This window comes from Stomoxys calcitrans, chromosome 1 (genome assembly GCF_963082655.1).
Source record: "Stomoxys calcitrans chromosome 1, idStoCalc2.1, whole genome shotgun sequence".
NCBI lineage: Eukaryota > Metazoa > Arthropoda > Insecta > Diptera > Muscidae > Stomoxys > Stomoxys calcitrans.
This window is the reverse complement of record NC_081552.1, coordinates 259,956,787-259,976,720: the sequence shown is the minus strand read 5'-3', so window position 1 is coordinate 259,976,720 and position 19,934 is coordinate 259,956,787. Positions and strand designations below refer to the sequence as shown.

Genomic DNA, 19,934 nt, shown 5'->3' with positions numbered 1-19,934 from the left:
TACAATCAAAATTTACTTCACCGCTTCCAGAAAAAGTGCAGGACAGGATACTAGAAAATACTTATAGTCACCTTCCTGATTTAGCCGATCCCCATTTCTATCATCCGGTCAACATCGATATTATGGTTGGCAACGATGAGCTAGCGAAGGTGCTAAAGGCTGGTCTTATCCAAACAGCAAGTCATATGCCTATAGCTCAAAGCACTGTGTTTGGATGGGTGATCTCGGGGGCTAGATATTATTAATGTTGCGACATCGCAAGAGGCCCCGCCATGTTAAACTTCGTTTAACAGCAACTGAATTTTATTATTAAAGAGCGTACTGAATTTGCCAAAATGAATTATATTACAATTTATAATGATTTGAAATTATTTGACCTTACCCTATTTAGAATAAGAAAGATGGGAACTCTTACATATTAGAAAAAATTAAAGCTTTTGCTCAAGCAAATTAAGAGTTCCCATGTTTGAGTTAAATTGTACTTTTGAAGTCTACACTTGCTGAATATAAATAAGAATGGCTTCCCCGCTTAAGTAGTTGTAGCTTAAGACTTACTTGGTATCACAACACCGAAGCGGTAAGAAGATAAAGGCTGCCAATAAAACTACAACAACTAAAACGTAAAACCTTCACCTTTTTTTTGTTCTTTTCATATTGGGTTTTTTTCTGTTTTACAATCTGTGAGAATCCGAAATAATAAATGATATTTAAGAGTAGAGCGCGTTGCTGTTATATCTTTAGGGCTAAGCGTTTGGGGACCACCCCAATAACTAAAACATCCCTTAATCGGATATATTTACCGACCATGTCAATATGGAGCTCAAATGAAAGGTATTGGAGAGTACAGCACAACTTTGATACCCACCTTCGGAACCAAATTTCTGGGGTCCACCCCTTCCCCAAATCAACCCTCAAACAGTACAAATTTACCGACCATCCCAAAGGTTCCATTAAGTAAAAAGGTTCAACTAGTGCGTTAAGTTCGGCCGGGTTGTAATAGACTACAACTAAACATCATAAATAATAATAATTGCATTGAAATGAACAGAATGATAAAAAAAAAATCTAACATCGTATTAGGTTATCATTTTTTGATGTGTGATAATGAATATTATTTAATTAGCATATGTTAAACTTTAACTTTTGTAATTTTAACATAGACTTGAATTGTTAAATATCTAAATACTGCTTGGCTGATATACAATACATAGATCCTACAGACAAGCAGATATGGCTCATGGGATTATATATTTAAGACGAATTGTATTAATTTGAAGGAATCAATAAATTAAATAATAATAATTAAAAAAAATATGGTTCTAAGTACTCACCTGATGTTTTTTTTTTTTTTGCATTGATTCCTTCTAATTATGACAACATCTTGCATTAGCCGACGCTTAATGAGTTTATTGAGAACAAAAATTGATTGTATCTTCCAACACAAGATTTAATTGCGTATAAATTCCTTACTTCTATGGAAATATTCATTTTGTAAAGCGTTCTTTGAACTTATCCACATGATGTCGTGCTATTTTGTAAGGAACACTGTTGGGACGAACCAAGTTCATATTCAACGCTTCATTGTACAACTTAACTAATGATGCTTCCTCCTCGCAAGGATAGAGATATGCGTTTAAGCCTCCAATCAGCTAGAAAAAGAACAGATATGAAAAAATTAGAAATATCAATCTATTAATTATACATCAAGAAAAAAACTACCAAACACGACATAATCAAATTGAAAAAAACCTTAAATTATTTGGGTCTATTATGGATGGCATCCCAATTTCAGTTGCGTTGCCAATTCGCTGTAGAAAATTCGATTAGTTGGTGAAATTTACAACTTTATACTAATTTTAATTTTATGGTTTTATCTTTTGGCAACGCAACTACAGTTGAGTTGTAATACATTATCGACCCATATGTTTGTCGACACATAGGCAAATATATTATTGTTATGAATTCTTGAGCTATTTTATATCGAATGCCACACCAAAGTTTTACCTACCAATTCTTCACTGCAATCAAGAAACCTAAGGGCAGAAGCACAATCAGACCATACCCTTCTTCGCCATTTATTGTCATATTTCTGTGCCAGAGGTATCATAAGCAAGGAACTAAATAACTCATCACCATAACTGGCAGCTTGAAAATGATCCACAAATAGCACATAAAGGTTTTCAAACTTGCATTTCCCTTTAAAGACAATAAAAAATAAAGTTTTAATATACCAACACTATCAGGCCCTTTAATTTACCCTGATATTCCTTGTCGAAAAGAAATTCAACATTTTCACATTGTTGATAGAATTTCTTGAGATGCTGACGCAATAATTGATTCATTTCTCTATCCAAAAATTGAGATTCTGGACCCATGAAGGCTATCATTAAATACATTAACTTTTCCGTGGGGGAAACAATTTCCAATTGCTCATTACAATCCTCCAATTGGGTTACAAAATTCAAGGTCATCTGTAAAATTTCTCGTTCTGTAGCAGAAAATGGGACTTTGACAAAATGATTGGTACTTAAAGTCTAAAATACCTTCCGTACCTGAAAAGTCAGCAGCAGATTTCTTTTGCTGAACATTTTCCACATAATTTTGTAAAATTATTTTCAATTGGAAATAGGGCCAATCCGGAGGTAGAATGGGAACTTGACTGAAGGGCAGAAATAAGGTTAATTCGGTAGGAGGCTGGAAAAAATAAAATTTTTTATTGCCAATTTTCCGTTTAATGTGCCATGTTCTCCACACTTACCACCACAATGTAATGACTGTAAACTAGTTCCAGGCATATCTTGCGCCATTTATTTAAAGTATCTTCATCAATGTTTATGTAACGTCGGTTGAAAATCACTCTTTCAAATAGTTCCTCCACTTCGGGTATATGTTCGGCAGTCAAACAGCACAAGAAGTTATAGACGATTTGTAACATTTCCGATGGCTTAAAATATTCACTAAAACCCTCGAAACATAATAATTTAAATAGCAATTTGATTTCCATTTTAGCAAAGAAGTTTGTGGCCAAGTATCTGTTGCATTTTGTGCTTAAATTTCTCAAATAATCCACCATTGGATCCAAAGTCTTGGGCGAAAGTAGGGCATCAAATATATGCTTTTCATTTCGTTCCAAAAGTAGTTCCATGAATCGCCATACCGTGGTTATAAGAAAAATAGGATATGTCTGCGTTATAACTAATTGGGGGCCATACGAATTCATTATTACCGCACCAACATTGGGCAATGGATTGTGAACATTGCGCCGATCTACAGATCGACGTAGGACTAAAGATGAAGAGCTGTAATGAAATTTAAATAAAGCGTGATTTTTTAAGAGCTATAGGAAAGTTAAAAAAAAAACATAAAAATTCAGAAAAATGCATGAAATTTGAATATAGTACGGTCCATATTATTTAATTTTTGAGGATTATTTCATGTAAATTTTGACCGTGACTTAGTCAAATTTTGGCATACTCTTTCCAACATTTCGGCCCGTATCTCACGAATAAATGCTTTAATGTTGTCTTCCGATGCTTCAAATGAAGCATCATCGATCTCGCCTCTCTATAAGCCCATTGTTAGGCGTGCTGTGTGGCACCGTCTTGTTGAAACCACATGACAAAAAAAAGTTTGATATCATCTCACGATAGCGCTCACCATTCGTAGTTACGTTACGATTCGCATCATATTTTAAGAAGTACGGTCCAATGATGCCACCAGCCCATAAACCAAAACAAACTTTGACTTTTTCTGGATGCTTTGGTAGCTTTTGCAATGCTTCTGGTTGACCAAAAATCGACAATTCTGCTTACTAACGTACTCATTGAGCCAAAAATGAGCTTCATCGCTCAATGGCAGAAGCGCGCGATGTACTTTTTTAACAGAGCACGCATGATGCCATGATCGAACATTCGTCCGCATAAGATACGATCTCTATGCCGTCTGGATGGGGTGGAATGGAGGATAGGTAGAGGTAAAACAGAGTGCCGGAGATATCACCCCACCTTGGGGAACTCCCTGTTTCACTCTACGGTGCTTTGACTTCTTATCCCTAAATTCCACAAATGAAATGGCGACCACACAGATAAACGGCGGTATATAAAGGTTGTATAGCTCTATCAGATCCGAACTTGACTGCTACCCCAATATAATAAAAGTATGGGTTACTAAAGTCTACGGCCCTCATGATATGTATGCACTGCATGCAATTATGAATAACGATCGTCTTCACTTCCTTTGCGATCCCTAAGTAGCATATTGTAACCATGAGAATTGTTTGGCTTCGTCTTGTGGATCTTAAAGAACATCATTTGATTGGCACCAGAGGACTATGTCATGTGGTAGAATCATGACTTACCACAGTACACAACCAAAATCGCAGATAATCAACACCGCTAAAAGTTTCATCACCAGAGTACTCCGCATCAGTGACGAACAATTCCATCAAAACAATAACCAAAATATTAAAAACCCAAATTAGTTAATAAACTTTTCGACGAACTAAACTGAACTTGTGGCAACCCTACAATGAATGATGAAACCAAACTATATTGTAGCCATAAATCCATCCCTGGATTAACAGATAGCAAAAGCTTAAGAGCTTTAATGAACAAAACAAACAACATAAAATATGCATGCAGAGTGAATCAAACAAACAACAAAATATTCTCCAACATCAAAACTCCAATCGACAAACAACAACAAAGCAATGTTATTTATGAAACAGAATGTAAGGCAACTAACGAACAAAGCTGTGACTTAGTATATGTAGGAACAACAAAAGGAACGCTGCAAACAAGAATGGAAGAACACAGAGCTGATATTGAAAAAGGAACGCAGAAAACAGCTTTGGCGCAACATATTTTGAAAAGTGGACATAGGGCAGACTAAGAAAATGTCAAAATATTAGATAAAGAAAACAAAGAGAGTAAGAGATAAACTTTAGAAAGCTTAAGAATACAACAAAATATAGATAGGATGATGAGCTTGAAAGAGGACACAAACAATATTAATATAAGTTACCGTGTTGCAATATAAAAATCTGTGATATTAAAATGTAAGTTGTCTCCAAAATAATTAATGTCGTGTTGTTAATGAATGTGCTTTTGACGAAAAAAATTAATGTGAATATATCCTAATTTATTGTAAGTTAATTATATTTTCTTGAAGATTTGAAATAAATGTAATGTCTTAATTGAATGGATGTATCCCCTGAAGATGTCAACAAAAATTGACGAAACGTTGGGACAAATGAAATAAAAAGGAATTTTTATATACGGAACTTAGGTCTAAAGAGCTTGAGATACATTTTAATCATTCTCGTTCGGTTCATGAAGTCTATCTTGCAACCTAAACCATTCTGATTAAATCGCAAAACCGATGAACTTTTCGGTACTGGCACATCATTTAGGGCATAAAGTGCTGCTAATACTCACATGTCAATGTGGGAGCGTCGGAGATATATGGACAAACATATGTCGAATTTTGTGTGTTTTTTTTTAATTCGCTACATTTCGTTTAGACACAGAAATGTTTTGTAATAACTTACCTTATGGTATTGAGAAATTTAACAAAATTCTCCGATTGAATAAATTCACTCAAATATTTCTGAATGAAATTCTGATATCGTGCTGTGTCCGTGTGACGTATGTACCAAGTGACAGCGTTTAGGCACGAACTCAATAAAGTCGCCTGCGAAAACTGAAATGAAATGAATGAAATATCGACAGTTCATCATAATCTATTGGCATGGCAATTCTTGTCATATTACCTACCTCTTTCACACCGAATCGTGTGGCTTTATGAAACCAATTACAACTGCAATCATGCAAAATGTCGCCCAACAGCGTAGTTACCTCAGAACCCACTGGACTGCTTATGCTGGCGATTGTTGCTAGAACGGCCGCCGCATGTTGACGTATTAAGAAGGGACCGCCCTCTTCATAGATGACATGATTGAAATGCCAATCGAGCATGTAACGAAAGGCGTGTAAGAATTTCCTATGGGAAAAGTAAATTAAAAACAAGCGCATTTTTAATTGATATATGATCTTTCTTCCAAAATATGCCAACTCATTTAGGAACAATTTTGAAAAACAATTCTATATAAAGTCCGCTTGCCAGCAAGTGTTTCAAGTTCATTGTTATCGTAAAAGTAAAATAGAAGCGGGTTACTTCGGCACTTTGAACAGCTTCCTTGATATATAGCACTAAGCGTTAAATAGTTATCGAAATGAAATTGCTTAAATATATCGCGGTTGGTTGCCTAACCATTTTCATTCTAATCATAATGAATGATGCTGCTGTAAGTTGCATTCCGTTCCGTTCGTTATATAATCTTCTAAGTGAACAAATATTTTGAAACTATTTGAAAAAAAAAAAACTTTGAGAGTTTGTGCAACTTGCATTGGATTATTAAGGACCAAAACAAAACCACCATCTATTATAAATACCACGCATATCTTAAATAATGAACCAATATTGTCAACAGATTCACAGGCAGAAATTGAATAATTGAAAAAAGTGTATAAAAGTGGAAAAGGTGTAAGAAACTCAAATTTGTCCAACTTTTTTATGAAAATCAAATTTTGATGATAATTTTTATACAAATCATATTCCAAAAAGTTTTTATGCAAATTAAATTTCAGCAAAATATTTCTTTGAAAATCAAATTTCGATGGTGACTTTCTTTTGAAAATTAAAATTTTCTATACAACATTTCTTAAATGTAAATTTGACGAAATTTTATCCTGTCTCTTGGTTTGTTTTAAGGCAGCGATGCTCAAAAGAAAAATGTGACTGTATGTGTGAATACTCTCTTTAAGTATTTTTAATTCTCTCAATATGCCATCAACGCTACCGTATAGGGCTGCACATCGCTGCTTTAAGTACAAGTAAGCTAAGAGAATCCTATTTCAAACTTAATAATGGGCTCTAATTTAATTGTTGAGGATTATTTCATGCAAATGTTGACCGTGACTGCGCCTCAAATTTTCCATCCGCTTAGTCCAATTGTGGCATACCCTTTCCAACATTTCGGCCCAAAATTAAAATGTGACTGTATGTGTGAATACTCTCTCACCCTCTCCAGGGCCCGATGACACTCCAAGCACCCATAGGTGCATATCGGCCGAACCACAGCAGTGTACATCCAGTTGACCCTGGTCTAAGTCCCCAACCTTTGTCCATGGAGTTGCGGCATGAATAGAAAGAATTAAGTCCTGGTTTGACTCTCTTCCAACGTTACTTCTCCAACTCAATCTCTGGTCAATAATAACAACCAAGTATTTCGCTCAAGAAAGGACTTCTAAACTAACCATACGTCCTTTTCTTCTGCACAACACCAGCTGTGTCTTTCTGGGGTTAATGCTAATATCGGTTAAATAAAAAGATAAGATTTGGTTTAACCAAGAATGCAGAGATGCTGCCAGATCAAAAAAGGATGCATTTAGGACTTGGTGTCTGAACAAAAATGCCAATATCGAAATGCTGTGCAAAAAGGCAAGAACTTCGTGTGCCAGAGTATTTAGACAAGAAAAGTTTCTTTACGAACAGCGTCTACGTGCCAAAGTTATTGCTTCTCCGAGAGGAAGCAAGAGCTTTTGGTCATTCGTAAAAAGAGTAAAGGACAACCCCTCGGCAATCCCAACTCTTATTAAGGATGATCAGGTATTCACTGACCCGGTTGATAAGGCTAATCTACTGGCTGAAATGTTTGCAGGAAATTCTTCCTTGCCGTTTAGCAATCAACCACTCTCCGTGATTGATAGTGTACCTAGTTCGATGCCTCAGATATTCTTTCGAACACGTGGACTTAAAAGCGTCCTTGCGGATCTCGACGTTAATAAATCTCCGGGCCCGGACGGTATATCAACACTTGTCCTTTGTAAGTGTTTTTCGACGCTTGCTCGTAGACTACGCAACCTTTTCAACCTTGCTTACCGTGCGGGTGTTTTCCCAGCGCGTTGGAAGGTTGCGAACGTTCAGCCCATCCCCAAGAAAGGTGGGGCGAATAACCCTGCGAATTACGGGCCAATTGCGATATGCTCTGAGCTCTCCAAGGTTATGGGGAGTATGGTTAACCATCATCTTGTCAGATACTTTGGAGTCCAATGGCCTTCTTAGCGACAGACAGTATGGGTTCCGCAGAAATCGCTCTACGGGAGTCCTAATGGCATTTTTGTCCCAACGATGGCGTCGCTCTATCCACCAGTTTGGTGAGAGTAAGGTCGTGGCTCTGGATACGGTGCACTTTTATGAAAGGTGGTCGCTTTTGGTGTCGGTAATAACTTCGTTCGATTTATATCGAGCTTTCTCAGAGATCGCACTATACGAGTTGTTGTAGATGGGTTCACATCAGATGAGTATACATTGACCGCAGGTGTGCCACAAGGCTTCTCCGTCCTTCCCCCTTCCCTTTTTCTTATTTTCATTCACGATCTATTGGGTCGGACTTCGAATCCAGTCTACTCTTTTGCCGATGACAGTAGTCTGTGTCATTCATATTCATTCGACCATAGGCCCTGTACTCAAGAAATTGTGGACAGCAGGCGCATTATGGGTGAGACGCTCTTCCAGGATTTGTTGGGAATTTCCGAGTGGAGTAAAATGAACAGAGTAGACTTTAACGCACAGAAGACGCAGTGCTGTTTCTTGTCTCACAAGCGATTCACTGACCCACTTCAATCGTCGATACCTATCGACGGTATAGATATTGAGCAGTCAGATGCTCTTGATGTTCTGGGCATGAAGATACAATATGATATCCGTTGGTCAAAACACGTATTCGAAGTGTCGGAAGAAGAATTCAAGCACCACTTAAGAAAGCCCAAGCAAGAAATATTTCAACTGTTCCGATCTTCTCAATATCTATACTACCTACATCAGGCCGAGAATGGAATATACAATAACTCTCATATATGGGCAGGAGCTTCAAAATCGTCCATGGATCTACTTGACCGGGTTCAACGGAGAGTGTTGATTGGGGACATTAAGGTATCCAACTCTATTACTTCCCTTGAACATCGTCGGAATGTGGGTAGCGTTGTATTGCTATCGTTATTTTCATGGCGTTTGTTCCAGGGATATTCGTCTTATCGCTGATGTTAGGATGTTCACCAGGAATACAAGACTTGCCAGGAACTCCACCCCTTTGTAATTGATTGGCCAGTCGACCGAACCATGTATTACCGAGAAAATTAATTTTTCGCCCGAACCATTCGCATGTGGAATCGACTTCCGGCCAATGTCTTTAACACCGACATTGACGTTCAATCAACCCTTAACTTTCCTAATTGCCAACGCAATGCACTGCATATATAGGGGACATCCCATGTGTGTTGGTTACGTAGAAAAAAAATTACACCAGTATAGGCAATCAACTTCACCCCTTCCTCCTCGAAGTACCTGAGAACCAAAGTCACAAAAGAGGTCACAAGCATCCTTATCGAACCCTCTGCCGGTGAAGCATTGATTATTCTGCCCTTCAGTATAGCATAAATCTAGTTCGCCAGAAGAGGGGGTCTCATCCACTCATGACCACTAATAAAAGATATTTTTGTTTCATTTCAGTCGTTTATACCGGAAAGTACGAGGAAAAATTTAAAGAAATTAAGCAAACTGTGCATGACTAAAACCAACACATCAATTGGTAAGTAACTTAAATAAGAAGAGGAAAATAGTTTTATTACCGGACGGTTCCGGTTCGGAGGACCGTGTGCAATTCAATGAACAATTCAAACCGGAAATTGACTGTAGATGGTTAATACTAAATAATATAATAATGAAATTTTCTATAAGGAATACATTTTAATGATATTTTCTCTAAGGACAAAATTTGAATGAAATTTTCTCTAAAAAAGAAATTTCAATAAAAGTTCAATAAAAAAATCTTCAAGAGGCTAATTTTGCCCAAAAAATCGTCACAATGATGTTATATCGTCTAGTCTGGCAGCTCTGCTGATAAGTACACGAACACACCGTTATATCATGCAGCAAGGTTAGCAAAACACAGCTGTATTTATCGAAAAGATAAGTCGCCGTTAAGTTGGAGTTACATACTGTTCGTGCGCATTAAAAAGGCAGATCTGCAAACAATACCACAAAAGCAAAGAGCAAAAGTTAAACTTTTTTAACTTTGACACAAAAGGCGGATTTAAAAATAAAGTCTCACGAGCAAACAGCTGTTAACTGCCAGCCAGGTTTGACGATATTAAGATGTCAGATTTTTGTTTGCATTCTCTTTGTTGTTATCTTCTTTCTCGCATAATCTCAGCTCATCTACGCAAACGTATACATACACGAACACAAATTTCTTTGTGTGTGTTGGCAAGAGGTCGATCAGCTTGATGGCAGATTGCACCAAATAACGTGTGTTGTTGTACAAACGAGACCATCTTTAGTCGTTTCACCTAAAAACACTACTTCACGTATAGTTACACAAAATAACGCTTGAGTTCAATTGTCAAAGTTTAAAATGTTTAACATTTGCACGTCGCTTTTTTAACTTAATTTTGTTATTGATTGAATTACTAAGCCAAACAAGGCTTTATAAAGTGACAACATTAATAATTGTGGGATTTGTTTGCAGAGTTGCATTTTTAAGGCGTTTTTAACACGCGCGCATGGTGTGTAACTCCACCTTAAAGGCCTAAACAGAATGAGTGCGTTGAAAAATGCAATTCTGCAAACAAATGTCAAAAAGTAAACTCTCAAAAGCATTTGGCCAACAACAAAAAACCGAGTACACTGTCTGTCAAAATCAGTGTTTAGTGCAACTCTCATTTTGAGTATGTTACTAGTTCGCGCCTTTTTTTCGTTGCTTGCGTGTGTTATGGCTCTTAACTTTAAGGCACCCACCAACCGAACGTTATTAAAACTCGTTGACAGATGATGTACTCCGCGAGAAAAAATTGTACTCAGCTGTTTACGGCACACTACCTTTAGATGAATTTATCTTGACTTTGACGACTAAAACACTAATTCAGATGTGGAAACACCAAATAATGCTCGCATTCATGCGACAAAGTTGAACATTTTTTAACTTTTCCGCCGATCAAGATTTTGGTATGGTAAGGAGGCGTTCTAAATAGATGCCGGATTACAAACATTCTCTGGCTTTCAACCGGAAATAGACGGACAAATTGTTTGCTTCGGCAAGGGGTCACTAAGTACTATGATAGTAGTCTTTAATTCTCATGGCAGTTGTACATTGAGTACATACCGGATTGACCCGAAAGATCGGCAAGGGCTGCCGACTCAGTGTAAAATACACTGCTACAACAACAACAGTAGACTTACTCGAGCACTGTGCGTTTATACCTGGAGAGGTAATGCTATAGAAGCTCTGTTAAGATGAGACACATGGGGCACAGGGTGCTCTTCGAACTAGATTTCCTGCTCAAGTTTGTATACCTTATAGGCCTACTCCAATACATCAACAGGACGGGGCAGGTTCATGATCTTCCACGAGGACATTTATAGAGGCGCAGCGTTATAGCTTGCCACACACATGATTGAACAAGTGCCTACTCCGGACCAGTGCTCTTCCAAAAGTCTAGACTCTACATCACGGCCGAACTAAGAATGGCTCAAACTGAGTATAGTTCTACACTTAACCCTTTTTGGGCATCGTGGCTAGATCAATTGCTGCGACCATTGCCATGAGCTTTAGGGAATTTTCTCTTTGGTGCATCTTGCCCATTGTTTATCGGCCTTTATTACATTGCATAGTACGAAAATAAAGTACGTCCAAACAAAACCATTCGTACCGAGTATGGTCCAGATCGGACTCTATTTGGATATAGCTGACATATATACCGATTTAATTTCTGGGGTCGAATTTATTGCCCGATTTTGTTGAAATTTGGCACAGTGAGCTGGTACTAATGTATGCCCAATCCCATGGCAGCCGGTTGTACGTACCGGATTGACCCGATGAAGTTCCTCATCGGCAAGGGCTGCCGCCTCGGTGTATAACACTGCTACAACAACAACTAATGTATGTCAGTACCGGCACGGGATAACTATGAGCATCACACAGACTGGAACTTAGAGCTTCAATCTGTGTGGTGTTCTTCGTTACCACGAGAAGCTTAGCTGGAAGCTACCGGGCGCGTTCACAGTTTGCGGTTGCTGCAACTTCAGTTGCGGACAATAAGCGGTATCGAATGGAGAGTCTCAGTGAGAGCCCGAGTAGCATTGGCTCTTCGTTAAATACTGAGTGCCTATGATGCTCGATACAAGGCGAGTTATTGGCGACTTTAAATAACCAATTGCCATCATGTTTCCGCGGCAATCGGTCTTGCTTGCTCGCCCGTAGAAGTTTGACGAGGAGGATCGCCAACTCCACATTCAAATGTGGTTACAACAACAACTAATTTCGTTACCAAGTATGGTTTAGATCCGACTTTATTTCAACATAACCTGCCATATGTAAATATTGCAAATTTTGCCTATGAACACTCCACTAAGGAACAGGGGCAAACTTCTCCCATATCAATGATCGCAGTCCGATTCAAGTTTAAGCTCAATGATAAGGGGCCTCCCTTTTATAGCCGAGTCCGAACGGCGTGCCGCAGTGCGTCACCTGTTTTGAAGTTTTACATGGCATCGTACCTCACAAATGTTGCCAGCATTAGGAGGGAAAAACCACCACTGAAAATTTTTTTTCTGATGGTCTCGCCAGGATTTAAACCCAGCGTTCAGCGTCATAGGCGAACTTGCTAACCTCTGCGTTACGGTGGCCTCCATATGTATATATAGATCTCCCATTTTAAGTTCTAGGGCCCACAAAAGTCGCATTTATTAACCAAATTTTGTTTCAATTTTGGTTCCGTACCGAGTATGATTCAGATTGGACTATATTTGGATATAACTGCCATCAATACCGATTTCCTGTTTTAAGTTCTTGGGTCCATAAAGGCGTATTTATTACCCGATGTCTCAGAAATTTGGCACATTAAGTTGTGTTAGGCCTCTTGGCAATCGTACTGAGGATGGTAAAGATGGGGGTATATTTCCCGATTTAAGGCGTAAAGGCAAAAAAGGGTCATTTATTAGCCGATTTCGCTTATTTCTCCCGCAATTTTACCTTATTTCGCAGAAATTTGGCACAGTGAGCTTGTATTAGACCCTTAGATATCTGTACTGAGTATGGTATAGCTGTCAAATATACCGATCTCCCGATTTAATTCCACGACCCCGTAAAAGGCGCAATTATTGGGTTACCCAAAAAGTAATTGCGGATTTTTTAAAAGAAAGTAAATGCATTTTTAATAAAACTTGGAATGAACTTTAATCAAATATACTTTTTTTACACTTTTTTTCTAAAGCAAGCTAAAAATAACAGCTGATAACTGACAGAAGAAAGAATGCAATTACAGAGTCACAAGCTGTGAAAAAATTTGTCAACGCAGACTATATGAAAAATCCGCAATTACTTTTTAGGCAACCCAATTTCCCTGAAATTTGAAGCAGTGAGTTATGTTAGGCATTCGACTACGGCCCAGACCGGTCTATATGTGGATATAGCTGCCATACATAACGATATGCCGATTTTAGGTGTAATGACAATAAAAGCCGCATTTATTTCCCGAAATCGGTGAAATTTGGTACTATGAGTTTTGCAAGATCCCTCGACGTCCACACAGAGTTTGGACCAGATTGGACAACTTTTCGAGGTTCCTGCTATGAGTTCATAAATTGAAAACTTTTAAAGGATTTTGACGAAATATGAGGTCTGTTCACGTACTTTTTCAGTAAAAATTTGCAGGGAAGTAAGAACAATCTTTACTCTCTTTTGCTATTGATTTGATCTAACCAGCTGATTTTCAATAAACAGCTGTTCGATGCTGCAAATTACTTCTGGGAAAGAAACCTCCAGAAGAAATTTGAAAGCTCTCAATTAACAAACTCTAAAAATTGTGCTCTTTCTCGCCCACTTTCCCACTCTCTTTTGCTGGCATTACAAATTACGACTACCAGTAACAATTTGTCCAAATTTGCACAGATTTTTAAGTACACAAACACACTTATGGTTTATATATAAATATATCCGAGGGTGGATATCCAAAATTCGGCCGACCGAACTTAATCCATTTTTAACTCGTTTATTCCTAAAAATTTTTTCGTACAATATGACACTAACAATGTTTTTGTGATATTTTCAGAGCTGATAAGGGCAAGTAAGGAAAGAACTCTGCCTCGAGATCCCAACTACGCTTGCTATTGGGCCTGTTGGTTCAACACAATCGGAATTGTATGTTATACATGTAGTTGGAAAAATTGAATAATGTCTTTATCTGTACGTTTATTTTTTTTGCAGATGAATGAAGACAATGTCATCCATTTGGAACATTTGTACAAGGTGATGCCCAACGAAACACATTCGATAATAGAATTATTAATAAATGAATGTGGTACACAGGGTAAGTAAGGGTGCATGCAAGCTTCTCTCTATATTCTAAGGAGATTAATTTTGTCCTCTTTTTTTAAGATGGTCCTGAAAAATGTCAAATTGCTTTGAATACTATGCAGTGCTATGTAAACACAATTCCCACATTGTTATCGGTACATTATGCCTTTCTATATGAGTAGGAGGATAACCATTACTCACTTGTGCAAAGTGTTATTTTCCATGCGCAGCAGTAGCAGACATCTCAAGCAACGCAAAGATTCGATTTGAACTTTGATAAGATTAGTCTAAATTAGAAAAATAAAAACAATTAAAAGATTGTAATGTACTGCAATAAATAATGGAATATTTTTATTTACCTTGATGTCTTCCCGATTGAATAGGTAATTCTCCAAAATATCAATCAGTTTCATATTCATCAACTTTGTGGCTATGCTTAGATTGCAGGATATTAAACTTCTCATCAATTTCAAGCACAAATATTGAGGATAGTTATAAAAGGGAGGGGTTCGAAGGGAGGTATCTAAAATAGGAAAATAAAAATAAGAAAATCGACATTACGATAGCTCGGATCAAAGTTTTTACCGCCAACATTAGGTTTTAATTTTAGTTGGGCTCCACAACACCCTGAAATGGCTTCGCAAATAGTTATACACTACACCACTACTGTGGTACAGGGTATTATAACTTAGGGAATTAGTTTGTAACACCCAAAAAGAAGAAAGATAGACCCATTGATTATTATACCGATCGACTCAGAATCACTTCCTGATTCGATTTAGCTATCTCCGTCTGTCTGACTGTCTGACTGCCTGTCTGTCCGTCTGTCTGCCCGCCTGTCCGTCTGCCCATGTTAATTTGTGTACAAACTACAAGTCGCAATTTTCAAAAGATCGTCTTTAAAATTGGTATGGGCCTGTTTTTCGGCCTAAAGATGAAAGCTATTGAAATTGGAAAAAATCGGTTCAGATTTGGATATAGCTTTCATATATATGTTTGTCCAATTTGCAGTAATAATGCAATAAAATGGTCATTTGTTAACCGATTCTCTCGCAATTTGGCATGAAGGATTTTCTTATCACTCCCGACATTAAAGGTAAATTTTATTAAAATCGGTTCAGATTTGGATATAGCTCCCATATATATGTTCATCCAATTTGCAGTAATACTGCTATAAAATGGTCATTTTATAACCAATTTCCTCGAAATTTGGCAGGAAGGATTCTCTTATCACTCCCGACATTACGCGTAAATTTTATTAAAATCGGTTCAGATTTGAATATAGCTGCCATATGTATGTTCTTCCGATTTGCAGTAATAATGCAATAAAATGGTCATTTGTTACCCGATTCTCTCGAAATTTGGCAAGAAGGATTTTCTAATGACTTTCGACATTACTGGTGTATTTCATGGAAATCCATTCAGATTTAGATATAGCTCTCATATATGTATATATCGCCCGATTTTTCCTCCTAGACCCACTGCAAGTGCATTTATTGACCAATTTTCCCAAAATTTTGTACAACGCTTTCCTCGACGACTTCCACAATGTCTATAAAGTTTACTCCAAATCGCTTCAGATTTAGACATAGCTCTCATATATATATTCTCACCCGATTTGCAGTAATATTGCAATCAAATGGTCATTTATTAATCGATTCTCTCGAAATATGACAGGAAGGATTTTCTCTTACTTCTCGACATTATAGATGAATTTTATAGAAATCGTTTCAGATTTAGATATAGCTATCATATATGTATATCGCATATTATATCTCAGTGTACAACCCGCTACTACACCACAACAACTTTCCCATATTTGTAGCCAAGCCCTTGGCGTAAAATTAAACCTGGGGGCGCCATACATATGTATATTCGACGAAACAGATTTGAAAGTCACATAACCGACCCTTAATCAGGGTTGCAGAGTTCACTAGAGTCGACTTTTAGAGGCCGGAGTCAATGTCGGAGTCAGACTATTGAGCGAGAGTAGGAGTTCAGTCGGGAGTTGTGAACGCTTGCCTCAACTCCGAACCGCTCTCTGCTTAGGACCCAAGTCGTAGCATTTTCAGAGGATATACATTTGAAAATCATTGCAAGGCCCACTCCAATCAGAGCCAGATCCCTCTGGATGCTCCCCATCTTAGTGGCAGAGTTCCTGGATTTGGATACTCAACAGAATCAACCACAACATTATTTCATAAGTAACCCTTTATCCTATGATGGTGGATGCAAAAAAGTGAATAGACTATTATTGCCTAAACCAGACTTACCAATTTTCTCCAAACCAGGTAAAAAGTTTTCAAATAGACACTTCATTAATTCATCATTGTTGACTATTTGCATAGCCACTTCTTTGCCAGATCTAGCCAAGCGTATGAGCAATTTCAAGCAAGAAGAAACGGTGCTATTATCTGGACGCACTGTATTCAAAATAAAACTAAAAAACAAAATAAAGATAAACCTCGTACCAATTTAAGAAATAAGAAAATTCTTACTAAATTCTCTGCAATATATTGGTCCTGAGTAGGCAATCGATTAAATCAGTTTCTGCTAATTGAAAATCACTCATTGATGTCTTGCTTTCCTCTTCGTTCTCTTCAACATTGGCCTTAACGGTAGCTGCCCTACCCTTAAAAGACATCTGCAATTGTTCCATCTGCTTTTGTAAATGTTCAATAGAAGACATCTCCTCGTCGCCACCAGAATCGGTGTTTAAAACTTGCAAACAAGGCTGCCATTGACAACCGGGATTTTCATATACGAAATCCAGAAGGGTCTAAAAACAAACAAAAAAACTTTAAAACTGGTCATCTGTTTAGAAATCAATCATCACCAGTTACCTCATCTGTTTCATTGTAAAACAAATAGGCCAAAGCTTTGCCCACAATTTCCAGCATTGCTGGTGTGTTATCATCAAATCCAAATCGTAGCAAAAAGAAAATTTTACTTATGGGCAATTCCAAGACTTGATCGTAGAATCCTTGCTGATAGATGCTTAACATTCCCGCCAAGGCACTAAAAGCGGTGACACGTTGTTGCATTACATTTGAACGGGCTAAACGAAATAATTCCTGCAGCGTATATCCAGGTCGATGAGGCTCATCGCCATGTAAATATAATTCACGATCATCATTGTCCTCACTATTATTGCTCGCAATATCATTCATGCTATATGGCAATAGAACACCTTTCCAATCAAAACGAGCTTCAAATTTTTCTCCAGGTTTAAGTTTGGACGCTTGCAAGGGTATATCACGCATCCATTCGAGTTTATCCTTTTCGACAACATCAAAATGTATCCATTGTTCGGCTGCTGAACGTTGAAGAATCTCCACGGCGGGATTGGATGAAGGTAGAGTCTCAAGTGTGCTCTCTGTAGAAGCTAGTGGTGGAGATGATGGGGAATTCGCAGCAGGTTTTGTTAATGGCTGGGATGCTTTAATAGGGGCGTTTGTTTGGAGTTGCTTAGCCTTTTCCTGACGTTTCTTAGCCAACAAAGCTACAATTGCAGGATCTACCAAGAAAGTTTTGAATTAACTGTAGTGAAAAAGGGAGTTTTTGCATACGATTACCTATGGATTCCATTAGTTTCTTTCTTTCCGCCAATATTTCCTCTTCTTTCATTTTGCACAGCATATTTATGTTCTCTTTGTGTATTTCTGAAGCTGCATTCGTATCTTCGACAACAACACTTCCATGGGCATAAAAGTCATTCAAATTATTAATTCTGTCATCAGTTGTGTTTTCTTCAATTTCCATGGGAACTTGTTCCTGTCCTTTGCGGTTACCACATATAGCCTGGGCAAATATACTTTTTCCTTTTCTTTCCGAGTTTAAGGAAGATGATTTTAGGGATATTTTCTGTATTTTCGGAAAAGCAGTGTTTTCCACTTGGCCGACATTACTTTGAACTTTTGGCCTCTCCACAGTTTTCTCCACAATGTCGCCCATAACAATGTCGGTCAGGGTTTTACTTGAACTATCGTCTGCCCCATCGCCAACAATCTTTTCATGGATTTCTTGATAAATCCGTTTTGAGTTATCATTGATTCGCGCATCTTGTGGTGGCTCAACTGAGGCTTGATTTTGTTGCCTAGATTTGGCAAACAGCGACTGCTTGGGAGCTAAAATATTGAAGTTTTACACTCTGTAATACCGCCTAGAAAAATTCATTGAACTTACGTCTGTTAATTTTCACCATTGTTGCAGCCGGTTGCAATTTGGGATTTTTGGCCTTCTGCGAAAGAAATTCTTGCTGCATGCGAAGTATATCTTCCTCTGTTTCACCAGGTTTGGGTCTTTTAATCATCTTGGAATTAATTTTTTAAATATACTACTTTGGAAAGGCTTAAATCACTGTTTAGTTTATTTATTCATTAGAATTCAAACTCTAGGCACATGCTGGACCATCTCTGGCTATGGCATCTGTTGACATAAAAAAACAGCCGGTATTTTATCATAATTTAGATGACGCCACATGTTGCAGCATGAAGAGCTTCAATCGATTTTAGCTAATTTAAAGTTGAGCTAAAGCCATGGCGTAACAATTAAAGGTGGTCTCATTTGTACAACAACCACATATCATACGATGCAATCCGCCATCTTGTCATCAAGCTTATCGACGTTTTGCCAACACACACAAAGAATTTTGTGTGAGTGTGTGTATACATGAGCAGAGAATATGCGAGAAAGAAGAAAGAAAATGCAAACGAAAATCTGTTATCTTAACACCGTCAAACCTGGGCAGCTGTTAACAACTGTTTGCGTGATAGCACCTTTATAAATCCGCCTTGAGCTAAAGCCTAGTATTGACTTCATTCACAGCGAAAATGCCTATTAAATTATTGCGAAATCCAACGGACTCTAGAACACAAACCGGCAGCCGGTTGTACGTACCGGATTCACACGATGGAGTTCTCCATCGGCAAGGGCTGCCGCCTCAGTGTACAACACACTGCTACAACAACAACAACAGTATTGAATCAGAGTTGATTCGGCCTATTTCGTCAACATTTAATTACATTTGCAATAAAAGTTGTGGGAAATTTATCCTGATGCAGCGACATGTCGCTTATATTTTGCTCATAGAACTTAGTACCACTTGTACGGAATGTGTTCCCATTATCTTCGTCATCATTTTTTATAGTGCGTTTTGACAGTTGTTCGTGTGAAAAGTCGAATTCCGTACTAGGCTCAAGCCAAAAAACCTAGTATTGACTTCATTCCCAGCGAAAATGCATATGAAATAGTTGCGAAATCCAACGGACTCTATTTTTTTGCAAGAACACAAACAGCAACACACAACCAAGACAACATCATTAGAACAATGTTGATTGGTGCCCATTTCGTGAGCATTTAATTACGTTGGCAATTAATTGAAGCGGTATTTGTATTGGCGCAGCGACATGTCGCTTATATTTTGCTTGTAAAACTCCGTACAACTTCTACGGAATCATGGCGAAACAATAGCTGTGTTCAGGAACTCAAAAATTTGTGCAAATTTGCAAAAATTTTTACT

At 37.8% G+C, this 19,934-nt stretch overlaps 2 protein-coding genes across 3 annotated transcripts; one reads left to right on the top strand and one right to left on the bottom strand.

The window, feature by feature from the left end:
• Nucleotides 1-1,458: 1,458 nt before the first annotated feature.
• LOC106093344 (RNA polymerase II-associated protein 1) lies at nucleotides 1,459-18,801 on the bottom strand. Of its 2 annotated transcripts, XM_013260389.2 has the most exons (14): nucleotides 18,599-18,801; nucleotides 17,989-18,540; nucleotides 17,257-17,930; nucleotides 16,912-17,192; nucleotides 16,687-16,853; nucleotides 14,773-14,936; nucleotides 14,615-14,700; nucleotides 5,775-6,000; nucleotides 5,549-5,700; nucleotides 2,759-3,299; nucleotides 2,553-2,694; nucleotides 2,258-2,488; nucleotides 2,009-2,196; nucleotides 1,459-1,649 (listed from the first exon to the last, which is right to left on the bottom strand). In XM_013260389.2, exons 1-14 carry the CDS (start codon nucleotides 18,723-18,725, stop codon nucleotides 1,485-1,487), a joined length of 3,696 nt encoding a protein of 1,231 aa, XP_013115843.2. In that variant the 5' UTR covers nucleotides 18,726-18,801; the 3' UTR covers nucleotides 1,459-1,484. The 2 variants fall into 2 exon arrangements, with proteins under 2 accessions (XP_013115843.2, XP_013115844.2); XM_013260390.2 differs by lacking the exons at nucleotides 2,009-2,196; nucleotides 2,258-2,488.
• Nucleotides 6,145-14,751, top strand: LOC106093345 (general odorant-binding protein 69a). The gene is given in 5 exon segments (NM_001311217.1): nucleotides 6,145-6,304; nucleotides 9,571-9,649; nucleotides 14,169-14,257; nucleotides 14,324-14,426; nucleotides 14,495-14,751. Coding segments are annotated over 5 exon segments (444 nt in total). The 5' UTR covers nucleotides 6,145-6,232; the 3' UTR covers nucleotides 14,596-14,751.
• Nucleotides 18,802-19,934: the final 1,133 nt, after the last annotated feature.

Bases quoted from the DNA above. Each gene is read 5' to 3' on its own strand.
- LOC106093344 (XM_013260389.2), bottom strand. From the start codon at position 18,725: ATGATTAAAAGACCCAAACCTGGTGAAACAGAGGAAGATATACTTCGC. The intron at 16,854-16,911 runs GTAAGAATTTTC...TTTGTTTTTTAG, and splicing joins AATATATTGCAGAGAATTTA to TTTTATTTTGAATACAGTGC. The intron at 14,937-16,686 runs GTAAGTCTGGTT...TTCCTATTTTAG, and splicing joins ACCTGGTTTGGAGAAAATTG to ATACCTCCCTTCGAACCCCT.